Here is a 21,972-nt window from a genome sequence, read left to right on the forward strand (position 1 = left end):
TTTTTTTCAGTAAATGAAAAATTTGATCTTATCGGATCAAAAGATTATCCGCCTCAATTGAGCGAATGCGTTTTTCATGTGCATTTTTTGAATTTATGCAGATCTTGCCGTTTCATCCAGCGTTTTTTATGCAATATCCTAAAATGCGCATAAAAATAAGTGGATGTAAACATAGCTATTGCTGAAGATGGACTTGAATGTGAGCATGGCGGATAATCAGTCTATAAACAACTATACAATCAGCTTCAATTTTCAGATCTTTCATATCTTCAGCCTGTGTAGTGCACAGATATACCTGGTAGACAGACGTAGGTGCATCAGTGAAGTTGGTGGTGCCGCGGTCAGACAGTATATAGAGTTTCAGGTCTCGCACCAGAGCGATGTCTGAACTTGAGAACAGACCGTGCTCCACTTGCACAGGACGACCCTTGAATCGAGTCCGCGCCACGTTCCATAATCTCACAGTACCGGGTCGAGTGCTTTGAGAAACCACATACCTGAATCAGAGGGAAATTGTAAAACTTTACACCAAAAAACAGTACATATATAAGGACAGCTCTATTTTATTAGATTCATGACATTTGGGTATCACTCAAATATATTTAGGCCTAAATTTAAGATTCGTGTATTGTAGAACAACTGAGGCTATCATAGTTACATGATGCACAGAAAAATGGCTACAAACGGCTGATCCTGAAAGATGTCTCCTGCCGGCTCATTGTTTTTTACAGTTATGAACTGTGGCCATATGCACGCGAGCTGTTCAGTGGACTTTGTACCTAGGATATCTCTGCATGGTTACTATCTCCGCTGTGCCGTCACTGTGAGCTTTGTGCACGTTGTATGTGAGCGTTTGGTCATTTATCTTGGATCCCAGGTTCCATGTGCGTAAGAATTGCTCCCCGGCACAAAACCCCACACAGTACCGCAGGTCAGAACACACACCTACAACAAAAGTGACAGATACAGACAGATAAATGTCACTGCTTACAGCTGAATAAAAAAATTAACACAAACAATAGACATGACTAAAACTGTTCCTGTACCATGTGTCTCAAAGCAGTAAAGAAGCTGATAAGGCATAATGCTGTTTACTTTAGAGGCACATTGCCTTAAGTGCATGTGAACTATTAGAGTGAATATATTTATGAAGTCAGAGTCATATAGTAGTGGCCTAAAGTGATGTTCAGAGGGGATATTTGTTTTTAATGACCCTGCATGTTCGATTAAACCATCATAATATGATAATATATGTTAAATATATAAAACAGAACACTAAACTTGGTTAAGGTATGTATCTGACAAAATTATATGGCTTAAACTACTGCTACAGGTTTTATTTTACTATGCAAAAAAGGTGCATAGAAAAACAAAAAGCTCACAGGAAAAAGCCTATATTGAATACTGGTTCTTTATTGGTTTTGCATGTGTTCATAATTTCTCTGCATGACAGCCTGTGAGCCTGGCCTAAAATTATGTCCACACAATTTGGCATGTTTCATTGCCTTATCACAAATAAAACAATTGACTCCAAGCACATTTATGCAGTGTGCTTAGAAAATCTTTAACAAAATTTGTATAATATTTGAATAAAGAGTGAAGATTTCCCTACACCAGACATCACATTTGGCCACTGCTGTATTTCACAACAAAAACCAAAGACAAAAAGCATTTGCTTTAAGCAAAATTAAGCCTATATTAGAATAATTTAAATGTATGAATAACATTTTCCTTCAAAAATGATAATTATTTTTTGGCCTCATTCTGAATGATGAATAAAAAGCTATTGTCTGTAGACAGTTATTTAAATATATTAAATATATATTTTAATGTATTAATTATCACCAAAAATACTATGATTATATATATATAGTATTACAGTACTGAGACTGAAATCAAACCATGTGTTTGTTTTGATAAAATGCTAGCAATGATACTCAACAGGTTTATTGACTAACCATGAGCCAGCCGGCCAGGAAACCGTGTAATGTGTTTATGGTCTTCAGTCTCAAGGTTCCAGATAATAATCTCTGTGGTGGAGCTGCGAGGGGCGGGACAAAAGGCCACAATGTGGGACCCGCCCCCTGCAATGGTGACCTGGGAAATGTAGTCCTGACTGCAACCCAAAATAGAGCGCAGATACTGGAAGGATGCCGTACTGAAGAGTTCAATATGAATGATTTCACTGTGTCTTCTATAAGGGTATCTGTAAAAAAACCAAAGAGACAGATATAATGGATATTAAAGACTCATGGATGCACCATGGTAATTGGGTGAATTATTCTTTTAACATTACCTGCAAAAGAGCAGTAAATACTGAGAGCTGATCTCTACAGCTTGTATAGATGCTGCAGGGTGCTGAGCTTTCAATGTGGAAGACACAGCTCCACCTTTAGCATTGAATATTGCCGCCTCTCCTCCATCCCTACAAAAGAGAATTGAAGCAAGAAAGAGACAATAAATAGCATGAAAGTGAGGCTCAGTGTGGCGGGTCTTAGCAGTCTAGCAACACTTGAGTTACCACAGCATTTCACAGCATTGAAACAAACCAAGGTGTTGCTTTCACTTCCCCCCTGTAGGTGTATTTATTCTTTACACATCATACAGCTCTGAGTAGCAATTATTTCCTGTAATGTTCATATGTGTGTGCATGTTAAAGGGGTCATATAATGGTACATGCACTTTTACAAGTTGATTGTACTGAAATGTGTGTTGGCAGTGCCTGTACACAACCATCATAAAATGATAAAAATCCATCCAGTGTTTTTTAAAAAATCTTCTTATATGTTTTCCCCCATCTCAAATCAAGCCGTTCGATTTTGTGACGTCACAAAATCGACGCCCCTCCCACGATTGTTGATTGACAGCAGCGTTTCAACACAGACCCGCCCTCGCTCGTGAGCGAGCTGTCAATCATAGTCCGCACGGTCATTGTTGATACGCTGGAGCACTGTCTATGAGCAGAATAGCGTCTAAGCGATTGTGGTGTTCTGTTCTCGGGTGTAATAAGGAACACAGCAGTCATTTTGATGTTCCTAAATCTGAACCGCTGAGGACGCAGTGGCTGAGTTTGTTTTCGAAGGGAATATTCCCCACGATCAACGTCAATGCTTTCATGTTTGCGCGAATCATTTCACACCCCAGACTGCTTTACAAACGAGGGTCAGTATAAGAAGCTGCTCCTGAAAAAAGGATCGGTACCAACTATTCGTGTTCCTGCTGCACCTCCAGAAGAAGAAGTGAGTGTAACGTTTTATTGACCTTTATATTAATCTTTATATTAATCTTTGCAAATCGCTAGCACGCTTCACGATGAATGCAGCTAAGGTTTACACTCAGGGTACATTACGGCATGTTTTCTATGTACGACGTTCTCAATATTATTCATAATCCCACGTTTATAATGAACAACGCGTTATGGTTATTGTGTTCTTGTGTACGCACAGAACAGAGGGGCGGGGTGAGCAAAGCTCATTATCATTTAAAGACACATGCACTTAAACGGCGTGCTGAAAACAGAGCTGTTCTTGACCAGGTAAAATTAGTGTTTTCTTACAATACTAATGAGAATTTTTAATTAAAGTATATTACAAACTTTTAATTTAGACCCTAAAGAATCATATTGGCTTGTACAAAAATGGCATTATATGACCCCTTTAAAAGGTTTTAAATATATATATATATATATATATATATATATATGAAGAGTTCAGATGCAAAAGCCTCTAAGTGCCATCTGAAATTTTCTTCTAAAATTATAATTTTTATAAAGCTTGTATACTTAAGTTAAGTAATTTCACTTAAATGACAATTAATAGGTAATTTGCATTGCCATTTAAGTGAAATTATTGAACTTAAATATACAAGCTAGATAAAAATGATCATTTTAGAAGAAAATTTCAGATGGCACTTAGAGGCTTTTGCATCTGAACTCTTCATATATATATATATATATATATATATAGTTTTGGGTCAGTTGATGGCCATTACAAAAACTAAATTATGACTGGCGCAAAACCTTTTAACACGCACACAGACATACATAAACATACTTTTTTTTTTTGCAATTTTTTTTTTTGCAAGGATTCATTAAATTGTTCAAAAGTGACAGTAAAGACATTTATAATGTTTGCGGTTGCGGTTTGCGGTTCATCTTTTAATAACAGCTTCTTAATCAAAACCTGCATTACATTACGGCACATTCACAAAATAATCTGCACTGAAATGTTCCACAGAAACTGTTAAGATCAAATTGAAATGATAAGGGACGGTTTAAAAATAAACTTCAGCCACTCCTTCACACTACATGTTTCTATCCAGTGACTTGCATATAAACGCATGTGCAAGCAGGAGACCAGAAACGCAAGCTCATGCAATAACTGATTATTTTGTATTCAAAGTATGCTTTTTCTTTTGTTTTTCTATACACTTTTTTTGCATAGTAAAATAAAACCTGTAGCTGTAGTTTAAGCCAAATAATTTTGTCAGATACATACCTTAACCAAGTTTAGTGTTTTGTTCTATATATTTAACTGGCCTGCGAATTCATATCACGTGAAGACGTGACCAATAAAAGATCGACAAGTCAAGGCATGACCTCTAAGCTGAATTAAAAGTATGCAAACTTTTTGCATTACAGAGGAGTACATTTTGGATTTAATATTATTGATGCTAAATTTGTGTTTTTAAAGGTGCTGTATGTACATTTTTTATTGTACTAAAGCATAAAAATACCATAATATGTTTGCAGATATTTAGTTCACATCCTTGTTTCTCTGAAAAACACTTCTCCAGCCAGTTATTCTACTTTGAAATATGCACTCTGTGTCAGAATGTCTGCTTTTGTTTTGGTCTGTGTGATCACTGCCAGTTTGCCTATTAGTATTTCCACAGCCCGGGTTGCCAGTTGGCAGAAAACGCAGCCTATTGCAGCCAAGGAAGTCAGTGAACAAACTGGGCAGTGTTCGCATTCTACCCGACCTAAAAAGCCTCGGCATCCATCTAAAAATCTCTATGTCCAGAGGCATATTAAAGCAGTAAGACTCGTCACCTTTCTATTGTCAATTGCACTCGAAACAACTCTCTCCAATATTTAAAATTTGGACTGCAGTACCTATTTCAACCACTAGCTGTCAATCTTACATACTGCACCTTTAAAAAAAGACGCCACAGAGTGTGACGTCATATTAAGACAGAAATTTTGTGTCTAGAAAGTCTAGTGTGACCACGGCTTAACATTGAGATCCTTAGGAGGACAGGCACATACAGTTGGAACCAGCACAAAGTTTGGCACACTTTCCGACATCTTTATCTCACCATTTCTTCTTCTGGTGTTTAGTAATATAAGCATTTTTCCTGTGGGTCAAATTCTGAATACACAACAGTAGTCACAGACGTGTAAATGTGGGAAGTGTGTTTAAATGAACTCATCAATCTGTGTTCAGAAAGCTGCTGAAGTAGGAAAAAGCCCTTTTTGCAGATTAGTTTCAATAAAAGGCAGTTTTCAACTGGGGAGGAAGTTTGGGGTTTTGACGGAATTTTTTTCACAGTACAATGAACTCTTTTATCACAAAGTATTTGATTCCTCATGACATGACCCATTTATACAGTAGCTACTGCTATATTGGGAGCTTTTTAGACACTTTGTCAGAGACAGTAGAGAGGAAAAATGGAATCATTAGGGAGAGATAAGAGATTGGGACACAACAAGGGCCATATTCTGACCTTTTGTTCCTCGTATGAATGTCGCATGTGTCCATAGCTCTAACAACTACTGTTACTTTAATAACAACAAACTCAGTCTGTTCATATCCCGAGCTTCCCGGTGCCGTTCATGTGGGTTCAACACGTAAATACGATCTTTCCGACATGACTTGAATGCACCATTTGACTGTTCTATCCCAATAATATCAAACTGCAAAACTTGTTTGGTAATCATATGGTCATTCATATTACTAGTCAATGCAGTTGCGTGCGTGTACAACAGCGTTGCTCCCAGCTTAATAACATTAAAAGGTTCATTACTCATTTCAATCATCTCTCCTGGATAATCCATGCTTCTTAATCGTGTAATGAAATACAAGAAAGATTCTGGGAAAGCCTTAACACATATACACATAGCTAGTTACATGAAACCATTGACCAGTAACGCAACCACACATACACTCGAGCAGACTCTTAAATAATACATTGTGTGATCAGACAATATAAATCAGTCCTGGAACAGCCGCATTGTTTTCACACATGGCTGGAAATTGGATATGTAGTGTATTATTATGTAAGAGCGCATTTTGTTATTTAAGAACATGCATTTATATGTGCAGTAATATACTAATAACCTGTAGGCGAAGAGAACAAAGTCTTTAACAGAGTGACGAGAGACTAAGATGGACTGGTCTTTGTGGATGGGCTCAAACTCAAGGGCGATGTTCACACAACACAGCAGCGAACAGGATACCACAAGATCAAACACCTATGTAAAAGAGAGAGAATGAGAGGAAGTTAGATCCGAAACAATAACTGGTAATTTCCTTTCATAATAGCAATGATTGTTAAATGTTACCTTACTAAATGCTTTATAGCTGATTCAACTTTGTTACATAATCAACGTTTTTTATCTGAATGGAATTAACACTATTGTCTTCTGTAGAGCTGCTTATATCATAATTGAACACATTTCATTATTGATGAACTTTACACAGTTATTGATCTGAACTGAATCAACACCGAACTGACACTATCATCTTTTTAGAGCTGCTTTACAGCTGAATCGAAATCTGTTTGCATGATTGATAACTAGTTTTTCTTTTTATCCCTATAATCCCTGGTATTGTATAAAGCGCTATAAAGCTGACTTGATATATACGGTAAAAAACTGTAAATGGTTCAACATTACATTATAATGTAACAATTCGGTTAAAATAGTCTATGAATAACTGTATGACTTTTCCAGACGTCTCTGCGTGACATCACGTTTATATTTTATATAAACCATTTTGCTTCTTCACTTAATTTGTTACATTTTCTGCTTTTTAATGAATGTTTATTGCATGATGTTAGTGTCGTGTGTTACACTGAAGGTGTTTCGTCTTTGTGTGTATGACCCTGTGCACCTTCTATGTATGAGTATCGGCTATGTTTTATGTACAGGTCATTTTACAATGAAATTTGATTCATTAAGTTATTCATCATGTTGTTATCAGTACATTTTAAAGGTGCAGTAAGCTATTTCAGAGAAACGCTGTTGAACGTGGATCGGACCAATCAGCAGTAGGGGGCGTGTCCACTCATGATGGGGGAGGAGAGAGAGAGAGCAAGAGGGAGATTTAAAGAAAGTCTAGTTTTTGCCTTAAAGCTGATATTGGTATATTAAGAAGATTGGAATATTAACGTTATATCTCTTAATAAAATATACAGCTATATATTGGGAAATAAACAGACACAAATATGCCATTCTGTTATATCTGAAACATTGTGGTGTTTGAGGAGATGTAATCTCCAAATGTAAAGCGCTACCTAGAAAAGCGCTATATAAATGTAACAAATTATTAAATGTAACAAATTAGTGAATGAATTTCTGGCAACCATACCTGTTTTGTTTTTTTACCGTAAATTTTACAGGTTATTTTTCCACAGCATGTAGAAAGAACGGCCTGTCCGAAGTCTCACCTTAACCATGTGACTTCCATCATAAAAAACCACCAGCAACCGCCCTTCACAGGCAGATGTGACTACAGGAACATCCAAAGACTCCTTCTCCATGTACAGCACCTTCCCAGAGTCCACCTCTCTCACCTGCAGGCAGTGGCCCATCTGTAGCACAAGCACACTGTCGTCTAGACAGAGGGTGAGCGAGTCGGCAGCCCAGTCGACTGCAGGTCCATGAGCCCTCGGTAGGGACCGAACGGGCCTCGTTTGCTCATCTAGACGCCACAGATTCAGCAGTCCATCAGAGGAGCAGGAAACCATGTGATGCCGACCATGAGCCAGGGCTGTCACAACACTCATGTGACCTAGTTCAATATATGGGTCAGGGTGTAAAGGACAGTTCATTCAGTCATTATGTGATAAAAAATCTTATTTTAGATTTTATGTTTTAGTCATAAACCACTGCAGGTTATAGAGCTGTTCACTTAATTTGTAGGCCAAACCAGTAGCCATGGGTTTGGTTCCCCTCTGGAGTTTCCAATGGGTTTTCAGAGTGACAGCTTTAGATTTTTGAATTAAAAATGACATCTGTGGAAAATCCTGGGGTTTTGATGCCGGAAGATAAGACTTTATTATCAGAGATATAAAGCCTAGTTGGCTTGCAAAGCAACTGCAGCTTCTGGGTTCGTACTCGCTTATAAACATGATCTACCAAGGTGTGGCTAACACATTCTGCAACAGTTATTTTCCACACAGTCAAACCTCAAACTTGATACACAAGAACTACAACAGCTGTGTGCTTGATTCCACGTGACACATCATTCGTAAGCCAAACCGCATAAACTCACTTCCTTCTTCTGCGTGCAGAAAGAGGGCAGTAGTGAATAAAATACATATTAGCAATCAATGTATTTAAGAATTGCAAGAAGTAAATTAAGGAAAATAAAAAATATTCTAGCTCATAATACAAAAGTAGATCTCTGGAGTTATCTGTGATGAGATTTGTAGAGGGTTTCACCCCTCATAACACTCTTTTTGTTGTTATTAAAAGGTGATGCCATATGTAGAGCAGAGCTATTTTATTATGTGTATACTATTATAGTATTTATTAATATTTTGAATTGGCTTTTATTTTTACATTTTTAGATTTCATCGAAATTATTTTAAGTTTTAGTCATTTTGTTATTTCTATTTAGCTTTAATTTCTTTTTATTTCAGTTTTAGTATCAGTAATTTTAGTACTTCAACTTGTGTCAGTAAGTTGGTAAGGATACTTTTTTTTTTTATCTAATATTTATGTTACTCTATTTCAGAAAACGATTTTTATTAGTTTTAGTCTATGCTAGTTTATTCTATGCTAATTTTTGCGTACAGTACCAGAATGTTTGTGTGCTTGTCAACTGACCTGTAATTCATTGGACAACTACTGTAGTCTGTATTTGGTAACTTATCAACTTGCATTTTAAAAGCATACAGTGAACTACAAATTCACAGAGTTGGAATAACTGTGTGTAATTTATGTCTCTCCAAGTAATGTTAACCACAGACCTTAATTTACTCAACAACAACAACAAAAAACCGCTGTTCTGAAATCCCCTAGGAAATCCCCAAGGAAACCCACGCCAGGACATAGAGCAAACCAAAATCACTGCCTGAATGCTGATGTTGGGAAACTGAGCCCTTCAGACGTTGTGAAGAAATTGAATATGGGTACCTGAAAGGAGTGTGTGTACGAGTCCCCCTGGAGGAAGCAGGCAGGTGTACGAGGGCACAAGAACAGGCAGAGAAGAGCTCTTGCATTGTGCTAACAGATCATGCAGAAAAGAGTATCGTCTTGGGTCACCTGGAACAACATACACTGAGATATGAGTTTTGCCTTGACATTAAAACATACAGGTGTTTTAGGTGTTCTTGTGTATAAAGTATATACAGGGTTCCCACACCTTGGTAAACTTCAAATTCAAGGACCTTTCAAGGACTTTCCAGGTCCAATACCCTCAAATTCAAGAGGGACACATTTCAAGAGAGAGTAAGGTTACATCGTTTCAGCGGTGTGTCTGTGAAACGTTGAGGTGGGCTATCATCGTAGTAGTTTCGTGCACATGTGAACGTCATGGCAACGTACAACACAAAGTACCTCACACGGGAAACACTTGACATAACGTGTAAATGCGCGTAACTAACGTAAATCAAGCAAGCTAGTATGCATAGGCCACGAAGTGTTGGTGAAATAACACATTAGCGGACCGGAGGAAATAATATGGAATTTTATATAATTCAAGCACTTTCAAGGACCTGTTTTATTTTCTAAAATTTTCCAGGGCCTTGAATTTTTTTTTTCAGATTCACAAACTTTCAAGGATTTCAAGGACCTGTGGGAACCCTGTATATATATATATATATATATAAGATGTATGTTTGTGTGTGTACCAGAAGTAACAGGTTTATCTTGGGAAATGATCCGCCCCAAACGGCCCAAGAGTTGAGATGCCAGCTGGCAAGGATCATTCAAGAGCACAGAATGAGAAAGACACAAAACCTGCCCCAACAACTTCACGTCCAGAAGCTCCCTGTAACACACAGGTTTTTTTAAACCTCAAAATATACAATTAGACACTTGTTAATCCCCATAATATCAGAATTTTTTTTTTTTTAAATGTATTTAATTATTTATAAATATTTATTTATTTTTAAGACTTCTGAGCAAAAGATTTCTATATCCAATATAGAGAGGGCAGAATATATGTGTGTGTATATATATATATATAATGTGTGAGTTGCACTTTATGTCAAGGTTTTATGGTGCGTTTAAGTTTAAGTTGGGAAGTAATGTTTTCAACGTGAGGTGCGTTCAAGACATTTTCGTCGGAGTAAGATACTACACAAATTAAATACAGCAAGGTTTTTTAACTCATCTTCTAGAAAATGAAGAACAAAGAATGTGCATCAGGCGTGTTTTGCTTTTTTGTTATTAATTCATTTACGAAGCCACTGTAAACTTTATCATTACATATTATATTGCTCTATTACAACGCTATCATATTTTGTACATGCCATTAGCTTATTGTGTTGTAAACAAAAAATCCTGACCATTTCATTGCTAAATACCTTTAAGTATTGTGCTATTCTGTCATGTTTCTCACTGACACGCCCCCAACTCATCAACATCAGGGTTCAAAATCCCCAGCTTCCTACTGGTATTTACCACTTTGTGGTGTCGTTCATGTGCGTTCAAACGCTTGATGCATGTCGATATCATGCATATCATGACGATATTGTTTTCGACATGACTTGAACGCACCAATTGACTGTTCTATCCCAATAATATCAAACAGCTATTCCTGCAAAACACACTTGTTTGGTGATCATATCGTCGTACTTATCCGGTATGACGGCAGCTTTAAGGTCCTCCTCGACATGACAGACGGACAGACCCCACAGTTTATGCATCAGGAACTCGTAGTTAAACAGACATTGCGTGAGTAAGGGAATTATTTGCCCCGAGTGGATGTAATGATACGGCAAACAGTGGAGTTTGCGCAAATTAAATTCATAGCAACTCCTTCCCTTCTTCTTCCTGATCCAAGCCAGCGGCTGAAAAACTTGGCTATTTGGGACGTTTCCATTAAAGTAATCTGCAAAGTCTGCATGGACAGCTTTGATTGAGTCTTCTGTTGGTGCGTATCGCTGCAAGACGACGTAGCCGAACTCTGCATGAGTCCAGCGCAACACCCATGTGCCGTCGGTTTCCACTTCGCTGATGTAATCCTTCAGACTGTGCAGCAGTCGTGCCACAAGCGCATAAGGCACTGGGGAGTATTCGGAAACGGGAAGTGTCTGATGATGCAAAACAGCCATCTCACGTGTGACATTATCATCGCGTCCCAAAAGCACTAAAAGTTCCTCCTCGGTCACGCCAGAACGGGACAGTGATACGAGCAAAGCCATCCGTCGCACCAAACACGGCCCATGCTCTCGCTCCAAACTAACAAGGATGCTGACGAAAAGTTGATTTGGATCCGTAGGGATATTGAGACTCTCTTTTGGTGTGAATGAACTCCATTGCCTGGTCTCAACATAGGCTAAATTGAGGTAGAGAGGGGATGGACAGGATAGACAGGACTGGAATAAAAGGCTCCACTGGCTTTCAGTTAGTTGGCGAAAATCTGAAGCTAGTCTGGAAGCCAGTCCTGAAGCGATCTCATCACGGTGAAGAGCAGGAAGGGACAGGGCAGCGACCTTAACCTGGGACTGAAAGAGACAAAGAGAAAAGAAATTCAAACTGAACACCCTCAAAAAACAATCATCGCTTTGATTATCATATTCACTAAGGATCCGTGAATGTCTAGAGTAGATATTCCCCTTGCTTTAATGACCTGTCTGAATAAAATAAAAAGATTTATTTTCATATTATCATAGACATTTGAACAATATCAGGGATAATGTACATCCAGCAGGTTTTTATCTCAGAATAAACCCCTGACAGGGTGATGAGGACCTCCGACGCAAAGCGGAGGGGTCTTGCATCAGCCTGAAGGGGTTTATTCTGATATAACAACCGGCTGGATGTACATTATCCCGCTTATTACACGGCTACTTGCCACATAAGTAAATAATTAGACACAAAATATTGATCTGAGTCGAAATATTTTATTAGCTCTTTAAACGCAAAGCTTCCACGGAGAGAGCAACCCGGATGTTATCTGTTTTCAGCGGTTGTTATCTGGGAATAGCATACCACTGATGGCGCGATTGACCAATCAGAATCAAGTATTCCACAGAGCCGTGTAATTAAAACATCAAACCGACCCCAAACTTTTGAATGGTAGTGTAAGTCCTCTATGACCCATCTGCTCACCTGTAGAATCTGAGCACATTTAGACTGTGTGCCGGCAGACAGGACAGTGAAGACGTTTGGCAGTAGAATATTACTAAGCCAGGAAAGGTCAGTCTCGTGTTCCTCACTCAGATTATCCAGACCATCCAGCACCAGGGTCAAGGGCCGATCTTCTGTCACCAGGCCCAACAATGAGCACAGCTGACTGGACAACTCTGACAGTGACTGGCAGGAAAAAAACGAAGACTGCATTTCATAGTGCAACACTATCTGTGAGATGGATAAGCAATCTCATAATATCATGTATCCATTACGGTGTAAAAGACCTTATGAATATTTGATTTATCTTTGAAGTTTTTCTGTACCTCAGATATCTCTGTTTTGGGGCTATAGATGTTGGCTAACTGCAGACACAGGGTCTGGAGGAGCAGACGCACGTTTCTGCTCTCAGATGTCAGACCCACAAAGCAGATCAGCACTGTGGCATCCCTAAGAGTTAACACAATAATCCAGATTAAGCAGTTTTGTCCTTTAAAGGGTTAATTCACCCAAACATTTAAATTCTATCATTAATTACTCACCCTCATTTCGTTCCAAACCAATAAGACTATTGTTCATCTTCATAATGCAAATGAGGATATTTTTTGATGAAATCTGAGAGCTTTCTGTCCCTCCATTGACAGCTACACAACTACCACTTTGACGCTTCAAAAAGTTCATAAAGAGATCGTAAAACTAATCCATATGAATCGAGTGGTTTAGTCCACATTTTATGAAGAGACTTGATCGTTTTTATATGATGAACAGATTGAATTTGCGTTTTTAGCTGTCAATGGAGGGACAGAAATCTCTTTGATTTTATTCAAATGTCTTCATGTGCGTTTTAAAGATGAACGAAAGTCTTACGGGTTTGATATGATATGAGTGTGAGTAAATAATGACAGAATTTACCTTTTTGGGTGAACTATATCATCATAATAAGAAATGGTTTACTGAGCATCAAATCAGCATATCAGAATGATTTCGGAAGGATCATGTGACTGAAGACTGGAGTAATGAAGCTGAAAATTCAGATTTGCCATCAAAAAAATATATTATATTTTAAAATATACTGAAATAGAAAACAGTTATTTTGAATTGTAATAATATTTCAAAATATGACTCTTTACTGTATTTTTGATTAAATAAATGCAGCCATGGTGATCATAAGATACTTTTTTCAAACACTTAAAAAAAAAAAAAAAAATGTAAAACACAGTTTAAAATCAGAGTCCCTTTGTTTGCCTACCCAGGTATCCAAATGGGTATGAGCTGTGCCAGTCTGGCGAGTGTCGTGCTCTTTCCAGACCCCAGTTCCCCCAGTAACAGCACAGCATTCTGGGAGGACGATGATGCTTGAAGCACATGCTTCACTTGCATCAGAAAGTCCCGCCTGAACACATAGCCCTGTGCTCTAACAAGGAGAAAGAAAGAATATTCATGTTGGAATTCAAACTAAATTGAATCATGTTAGAATCTGTGACTTACAGTGTTTTCCCAAATCTGACATGATGCCGAATCTCTTCTTCAACTCTGAGTCTGGAAACATCTTTCCTCTGCATGTCGAAGGAGCCTTTAGCCTGACGGACCTGCATAAGTCTGAAGCAACACTTTGAGAACAACTTGACAGACAGTGATAAAGTAAAGTGAGACGACAGGAACAGAGGGACGTCTTGCCTGTTGAGGGATGCAGTGACCGTGCGCTGGAAGTGTGAGCAGAGCCGTTCCACATAGAACTGATGAGATCTGTTGTGTTTGGCACTCAGACCTTTCCTTCCCCAGCTGACGTTTGTCTCATGGATATTAGTGTGTCGCAGCTTGAAAATAATGCAAATACAAGATGCTTACATTTGTACAACAATGTTTTATACATTAAGATTTTCATATAGATTTATCTATTCATTTATAGATAGACAGACAGACAGATAGATAGATAGACATACAGACAGACAGATAAATAGATAGATAGACAAACAGACAGACAGACAAATAGATTGTGCTGCTTAGTATTTTTTTTTCAGGATCCTTTGATGAACAGAAAGTTTAAAAGAACAGCATTTTGATTTAAATGGAAATCTTTTGTAGTATTTACTGTCACTTTTGATCAATTTACTGCATCCTAGCTGAATAAAAGTATTAATTTTTAAAAAACAAACATTTGAACAATAGTGTGAGTGTGATAGAGACAGACCTTGAGGTGGATGTTGCGTATAAAGCGCTGCTGAGCTTGATGTAAGGTTTGGTTGATTTCAGGTCTTCCTTTGTGTAGGTCTATAAACTGTGATGCGTATTCATTTTTCAGATTGTACAGAAGGTCAGTGATGATCCTCTTATAACAGTGACTGTACTCCTCTGGTGGCTGTTTCCCTCCAAGACCCTGTTCCACTTCCCAGTCCAACGCTGAAACATACGCAACATTTGATTTCAATAAGGCTTCTTTACATCAATTCTCAAGACTGATTCAAGTAAGACGAGTGCAGGCTTCATCTGCATCTGCGACTGACAACTAAACTTCTATGCAACTTCATTATGACTGCAAAACACCTGTTCTAAGCAGACGGCAGGCGGCTTCTTCTCCAATGGCCTCGGGTCCAGACCGCCACAGCACGTTCCACAGTTTCACACAGGAAGAGCGCCATGCCTTCCTTCCCAGCTTCCTGCGATGCCCATCCCGGCTGAGGAAGTCAGGGTGATGTGTGCTATTACAAAAAAAGGGAAAAAGCTTGATGAAAAACAAAGGCATCTGAAAAAAGTTAGCTCTATGCAGAAATCAGAGAGGAACACTGGCCAAGTGGGCACAGTTACAGTCGGTATTAAACGGAAGTTAGACTTTTCTTCCCTATTGTGACGTATATCCGAGTGAAGCGGCTTCTCGATCAAGAAAAATACAGGGCGGGACTTAATTTTGACCATTGGGAATTGATTGTATGGTTGTGGTTTGCTATTGGTCGATCTCATGTGAGTGACAGGTTGTCCCGCCCTCACGCCAGTAAACACATCATCAGAGAAAAGATGCCGCTGCAAGAGGGAGTGGAAGTTAAAGAAGACCTATTGTGCTTTTTTTCATTTTCAACTTTCTTTAGTGTGTAAGGTTGCTGTATGAGCATGAAAAAGGTCTGCAAAGTTACAAAGCACTCCAAAGGTGATTCTTCTCTATATCAGTGTCACTGTTTCTGAACTCCCTTAAATTGTAGTCTTTTCTAGTCTTTTCTTCCAGGAACGAATACGTCACAATATTCCCGCCCAAGGCAGGGCCTGGTTGGGTTGCGTTAGTAGTGTGTTCAAACACATGGTTATGGTAAGGGATGTGACATTTGAAATGGTTGACCAATCACAACACACTGATCCAGCCAACCAATCAGAGCACACTGCGTTTTTCAGAAGGAGGGGCTTCATAGAGACAGGAACTAAACAGAGCGATACTGACAGACTGGGAAGAGTGCTGTGACAATGTCAAATATGTGAAAAATAATGTGCTTTTTAAAGATTTAAATATAAATAAATAAAAATGTAATCTTTCCTTTTCCTTTAATCCTCCCTTATCAGGCTTATGCTACTCTGAACAATGCCTGAACTTCGTATTTTGAGCACTTCTTGCGGTATTTTTGCCTCTTCACGATGACTCGCTTAATTTAGTCCTAAATTGTAAGTCACTTTGGACAAAAGCGTCTGCTAAATGACTAAATGTAAATATGAAGACCTATTCAAGTAGACCCCAAAAACAAAATCAAGTCTTTGTAAAAGGGCATAATATGTCCTGTTTAAACATGACAACTGCATCAATACAAGTTGTATTGTGTCTATTATCATCACTATTATCTGCCATGGGAACCAAACAAAGAGAGTTGTATATATCTCAAGACAGCTCAGTAGCGATAATAGCAATTACTCCATTGTTTTCAGCTTGTTCGGCAAGTAATTCCTGATTCATAGATATTAGTAATAATCCTCAGTGACTTCAGCTGTTTAGGTTCAATAAATGAAACTGAAAATGATGAAAAGATATGTTTTCACTCATTTACTTTTACAAGTAGGCTAATATACAAAAGTTAGAGTAAAAAAAGGTACTTCTTATGTGCAGGATATGCAGGATCACGTCACTGAAGAACACACTAACCTGACAGGAAGCAAGCGGTACACAGCAGGAATTGTGTTTTTATCCAGCTTATACCATGTCTGCAAGAGAGTCGAATCCCGGTCGTAGTCCATCCAGCTCCTGGCCAGCTGAGTCTCGTCTCCATCCGACATGGAACAGCTGGAGATGGAGTTCTCACTCATGACGGCAGAACTTTGGGAAGGGTCCTTTTCCTCCGACAAAATGAGTTCCTTATCAAGAACAAAACTCCTACTGTCACCAGTGCCAATACTGGATTGTGAGTCAACAGCCACGTCTGACTGTCTCCTGGACAACTTCTTCTTGCTTCTCTCTACCAGTTTTAAAATCGCTTCAAAATCTGCTTGGGGAATGGTATTCGGCAGTGACCGCATCTCGTGCTTCTGTCCAGTGAACACCTACAAGACAAGGAAAAGACTTAAAGTCCCCCTGTGGTGAAAATCAAGCTTTTAATGTTGTTTATATGTCTATGTGGTGTTTTTAATATGCTTTAAGACAAATCATGTGCAAATTCATAAGTCAACACCATTGTTGAGTATTTTCTCCTTAAAACTGCAGTGAACCAAAGACAATCTCGAAATCGCTGGTGTTTCTGACGTCACAAACTACCTTGTAACCAATCATGTCACCGTGTGATCGTCAACGAGTGGATCTCTGAGCTGGTGTGAGTGAGTGGAGGCGGGGCTAATTTGCATATTCATAGAACCGCGTATACTAAATGAGGCAAGGCTGTAGAGTTATATTAAAGGTATAAGGCATTAAGAAAAAATTTTCAAGGAATTTTTTTTTAAATATGCCATTTTGGTGATCAAAGATGAGTTTTAAGAGATAAAATTATTGACTTTGAATACTGATAACAAATACTCTCTTGGAATGTAAAAAAACAATTAATCTTACAAAAAAGTTTGGCCCCTCGGTCTCCTGACAACGCCTAAGTGTCTCCATGTGCATCTCTGCCAAATCATGACGGTCCGAAACATGATCTCCGAGTCCTGCACGCAGGTCTATCATCCTGAAATCATATCCTCTCTGCTTACAGTGTAGATACAGCCGAGGATACACACTCTCCATCAGTGCACTGCGCTCTGGGACGGTATCTACACACACAACATAGTTTATGTGCAGTATAATTTAAATTATAATTCAATTTATTTGCAATTTATTCAACTAGAATGCATCAAATTGGTCAAAAGTTACAGTAAAGACATTTATAATGTAATTCATATAGATTTTTATTTCAAAAATAAATGCTGTTCCTTTGAACTTTCTATTCATCAAATTTTCAACATTGATAATAATAAGAATGTTTTTTAAGCACCAAATCATCATATTAGAATGATTTCTGAAGGATCACGTGCACTGAAGACTGCAGTAATGATGCTGAAAATTCAGCTTTGATCACAGGAATGAATTACATTTGAAAATATATTAAAATAAAAAGTTGTAATACTATTTACCAATCACAATATTACTGTTTTTACTGTATTTTTGAAAGCCTTGGTGACCATAAGAGACTTCAAAAGACAAAATAAATGTTATACCTTTATATCCACCACACAGATAGATCATGAATCTCCTCTGTTTAATATGCAAAGATAAAATACTGTCATCGTTTAAAGTGTTTGGAGAAGAGAGGTGTTGCAGTTTTGGATCTCTTTCATCAAATCTTTGTTTGTCGTGAACATCGGCAGCTCTAAACGGTCCCTCAGACAGCGACCCCTGGCCATCCGGGGCCTCGTCCGTACACGAGGATGCGTTTTGAACAATTACTGCTCCCTCTTTCTTTTCTTCTTCCTCCTCATCCTCTTTTTCTTCCTTCTCTTTCTCCTCTAGAGGCACAAGACTCTGCAGGAGGACATGACTGTTTGACGAAACCTGGTTCTGTAATGAATCAATGTCTATATAATAATCACATCCACATCATGCCTACATAAAACTATGTGCTTATAATAAATGCTAAAAACAGTAACACATCATACTAACCTTGAACAAAACTGTTTTTGTTTTCTGAAACGCTACAGCTCCTTTCTCCTCAAGAGATGAATCCTGAGTGATTCCCTTTGAGTGGCGCTGATGCAAATGGTACTGGACAAAGAAATGACCCAAAACTTAATCATTATTTAACTAATTATTTTCATTGTTTAGATTTTATTTTTTTGGAATTTTTCAAACTCAGATGATCCTTTAAAAACAAAACAAATCTAGATTAGCTTTTTGGCCTTTGGGTTATTCAAAAAATTAAATAGCAATAAACACAGTTTAAGTCCTAAGACAATCCTAAGCATTGTAATAGTCATTATTAATTATCTATCTGAAACCAGATTAGGCTTTACCCAGCTAACAGGGAACGTTCTCAGAACTTTGGCTAACATTCTGGCAAGCAGTGTTGGGGAAAGCTACTTTTCAATTTGTAACGCATTATTGCGTTACTCCCTAACAAACTGCATTACTTAGTTACTTTTTATGAATGCGTTACATTACTTTTGCGTTTCTTTTTCTCACCTGGGCTGGGCTTGCTTGTTTGCTTTTAAATAACAAAAAAAAATTATATTTTTGGCAAATGTAAAGGCCCTTTACCACCCAAAAGTGCAAATGCAAACAGAAATGCAAATTCACGCCTGTACAGTAGAGGGCGCTGCTCAAACAAACCTTTCAGCTGTGCTGTCATTCTGGACTGCAGGAGAAGAAATTTCAACACTCTTGCTGCGTCCGAAATCAAATACTTTGCAATAGTGTGCGAAAAACAGTAGTCTATCCAAAATCATTGTATTTGAAAAAAAAAAAAGTAGGCGAAAAGTACCTGGATGACCTACTACTTCCGGTGAGATTCTAAAGTGTGCATTTGATGGACACTTAACTATCCCATGATGCCACGGGAGAAAATGTATGCATGGCAGTGAAGCGACGCATCTGACGCTGGTAGGTCATGTGACAGTAACAACGTGGCGGATGTAGTACGTCTGGATTTCATACTTGCTACCCATATTCATATTCATACTATATAGAATGTACTTTTTCAACAGTCGTAAAGTAAGTTCAAATTAAAATGTAGTGCCTACTCAGTACGCAATCTCACACAAAAAGTGATGTTTATCTAAAGTCATTTTTCCTTATTAGTATGTTTGAATTGGATCAGCGTCATTGGTCAAGATGCTGATTAGAATAATGAGATTTATATTTTTTTAATTTACATTTTTGTGTAATATTCTAAGTTTGCCTGTTGTTATTAATTTTTTGGAATACTGAATCTGTTTTTGTGCAAGTGAGATGAGTAAATTGTTCACATTTAGTGTACAGCTACAATATCCATCATGTTCACACACAACGTCTCTGCACTTACTCACGATTTCTTCCAACATGTGGACAGAAGAGCTGTCAGTCAATACATGTGAAAAAGTAACTTAGATATTTTGTTGTAAACTTAAAAGTAATGGGTTATTTTAGTTACTTGAAAAAAGTAATATGAAACCCCCAGCACAGATGGCAAGGTTTTTTCAAAGTTGTGAATAAACGTTCTTCCAGTAACATTAACAGAATGTTCGTTAAAAGTGATCTAGTCTTTAATTATGTTCACAAAATGTTAGCATAAAATCATTATTTATATATTGTTCATGGAACGTTTTAGTTTATCTAACGTTTTAAATGTTACTAATAATGTTCCCATATTGTCTGAAGAATTATAAAATGGACTGTTCATTCATATACATATAAAAAAAAACGTTTTAAAACTATTAAAAAACTGGATGTTTTGAAGGTTCAGAGAAAATTCAGAAATAATACGTTTCAGAACTTAATGGGAATGTTAGCAGAATGTTCTTAAAACATACTTTTGTGAACTGGTAAGTAGAAACATTCATACATTTTTCAAACTTACTTTAAGGTGTGCTGTGATTTCCAGCTCTGTTTCCACACTCACTCTGGATAATGGAAAAACCTGATGGCCTAAACTGTTTTTCTATTAAATATTAAAGAGAATCATAAATCGTACAAGATACAAAATATAGGATGTATTTCTAGTAGAATGAAATCTATAATCTCTCTGGAATTCCACATGCATACCTTCTTCCTGACGGTTCTGTGTCGGGACCCGTGATCCCTCAGATCCTGGGAGAAGAACAGCTCCTGTAGTCTCCGGGCTGTGGTTTGGCCTTTGGTGTGAGGATCCTGAACAAGTCATGCATCTTAAATGAGGGAGCAACAAAGTGTGCTACACAAACAGCTCAAATGTTTGGCTTCCCAAAGTAACACAAGAAGCCGAATTAGCAGCCCTAAATTAACAGATTGTGTTACAGATGATGCAAAGCCTTCCACTGCGGAAGAAGAAAACTGTCACGACTGCAGGGGATTTGTTAATTAATTAAAAAAGGACAAACATTAACCAGTGAAAAAGCTTACCAGTACTGATGACTTCCCGTTGGAAATGGGAGGAAGGCTGACAACTTCATTTTCCTGTTCAGTTGTAACACATGCTTATTATATGAGAGTATACTTGTTATATGATTATGAGAGTTGATTGTGTCTATTTATTTTAATATGTAGCCTATATCATGCACTTTTAATGCTTTTAAATCAAAAGTTTAGCTATCAAACAAATAAATAATCCGTTTTACAATATTGCACTAGGCTACTCATTTACAACACAAATATATTGAATTGAAAATATATTACAGTCTTACCAATTTCTGCTTATTTCTTTTCGGGACAACTCCATTTCTGTAATATGTCCACATGGCACCGGACAGCAGGCTTCAAACACTGGACGTCTGTTCTGAACTTCATATAAAAAGAACAGCTAATCGGCCTAAGGTGCATCCATTCACTGCGGTCACTAATATGTCTTCTTTAGATTCCGCTTACATGTCACCTAACCCGGACCAACTCTGAGGAGCTGCCCGTTCATTCACTCAGCGAAAGATAAGGGCGCGTTATTCAATGACGCACAATCACCGCGGGTTGGCGCTCTGTGTGTGTTATCATAACACACTGTCATGGGAACGTAGACAGATCACGGTGTCTATATGTCTATGAACTAAATATGATATATTTCTAATCATACATTTTTATTTCTATTGGATGTCTGTTTTTCAGTATTCTGCTTTGTTAATTAAAAATATGTATTCCAAAATTTTTCTTTTATAGTTTTCTCCTTTTATCTTTATACGTGTATTTTTTCTTCTATTATCTTAATTTAAAATAATTATTTATATTAATTAATTTATATTAATTATAGATTAATTAATTATAACTTTTAATACTTCATTTTCTTTAATTGTAACTCATTCTTATATATATATATTCACTAACATTCCCATTAGGTTCTGAAAACATTATTTCT

General features: G+C 37.7%; 1 protein-coding gene across 3 annotated transcripts in view; it reads right to left on the bottom strand.

Annotated features, from left to right (window-relative positions):
* The window catches only part of LOC311287068 (uncharacterized protein), a 30,796-nt gene extending 9,255 nt beyond the window's left edge, over positions 1-21,541 (bottom strand). For 2 of the 3 annotated variants that reach the window (XM_084403652.1, XM_084403653.1), the window contains exons 1-24: positions 21,314-21,541; positions 21,033-21,086; positions 20,697-20,801; positions 20,512-20,592; positions 18,621-18,722; positions 18,179-18,518; positions 17,535-17,734; positions 16,641-17,035; positions 15,068-15,222; positions 14,715-14,923; positions 14,201-14,340; positions 14,012-14,122; positions 13,773-13,937; positions 12,850-12,973; positions 12,506-12,709; positions 11,027-11,898; positions 10,078-10,217; positions 9,362-9,490; positions 7,669-8,012; positions 6,339-6,472; positions 2,297-2,425; positions 1,959-2,206; positions 780-945; positions 296-497 (exon numbers count right to left, since the gene is read on the bottom strand). In XM_084403652.1, the coding sequence (XP_084259778.1) occupies positions 296-497; positions 780-945; positions 1,959-2,206; positions 2,297-2,425; positions 6,339-6,472; positions 7,669-8,012; positions 9,362-9,490; positions 10,078-10,217; positions 11,027-11,898; positions 12,506-12,709; positions 12,850-12,973; positions 13,773-13,937; positions 14,012-14,122; positions 14,201-14,340; positions 14,715-14,923; positions 15,068-15,222; positions 16,641-17,035; positions 17,535-17,734; positions 18,179-18,518; positions 18,621-18,722; positions 20,512-20,592; positions 20,697-20,801; positions 21,033-21,086; positions 21,314-21,367 (4,803 nt within the window). In that variant the 5' untranslated portion in view covers positions 21,368-21,541. The remainder of the gene's footprint in view (positions 1-295; positions 498-779; positions 946-1,958; positions 2,207-2,296; positions 2,426-6,338; positions 6,473-7,668; positions 8,013-9,361; positions 9,491-10,077; positions 10,218-11,026; positions 11,899-12,505; positions 12,710-12,849; positions 12,974-13,772; positions 13,938-14,011; positions 14,123-14,200; positions 14,341-14,714; positions 14,924-15,067; positions 15,223-16,640; positions 17,036-17,534; positions 17,735-18,178; positions 18,519-18,620; positions 18,723-20,511; positions 20,593-20,696; positions 20,802-21,032; positions 21,087-21,313) is intronic. The other variant, XM_084403654.1, reaches the window with a different exon arrangement.
* Positions 21,542-21,972: the final 431 nt, after the last annotated feature.

Source organism: Rutilus rutilus (genome assembly GCF_951802725.1).
Source record: "Rutilus rutilus genome assembly, chromosome: 3".
NCBI classification, from domain to species: Eukaryota; Metazoa; Chordata; class Actinopteri; order Cypriniformes; family Leuciscidae; genus Rutilus; species Rutilus rutilus.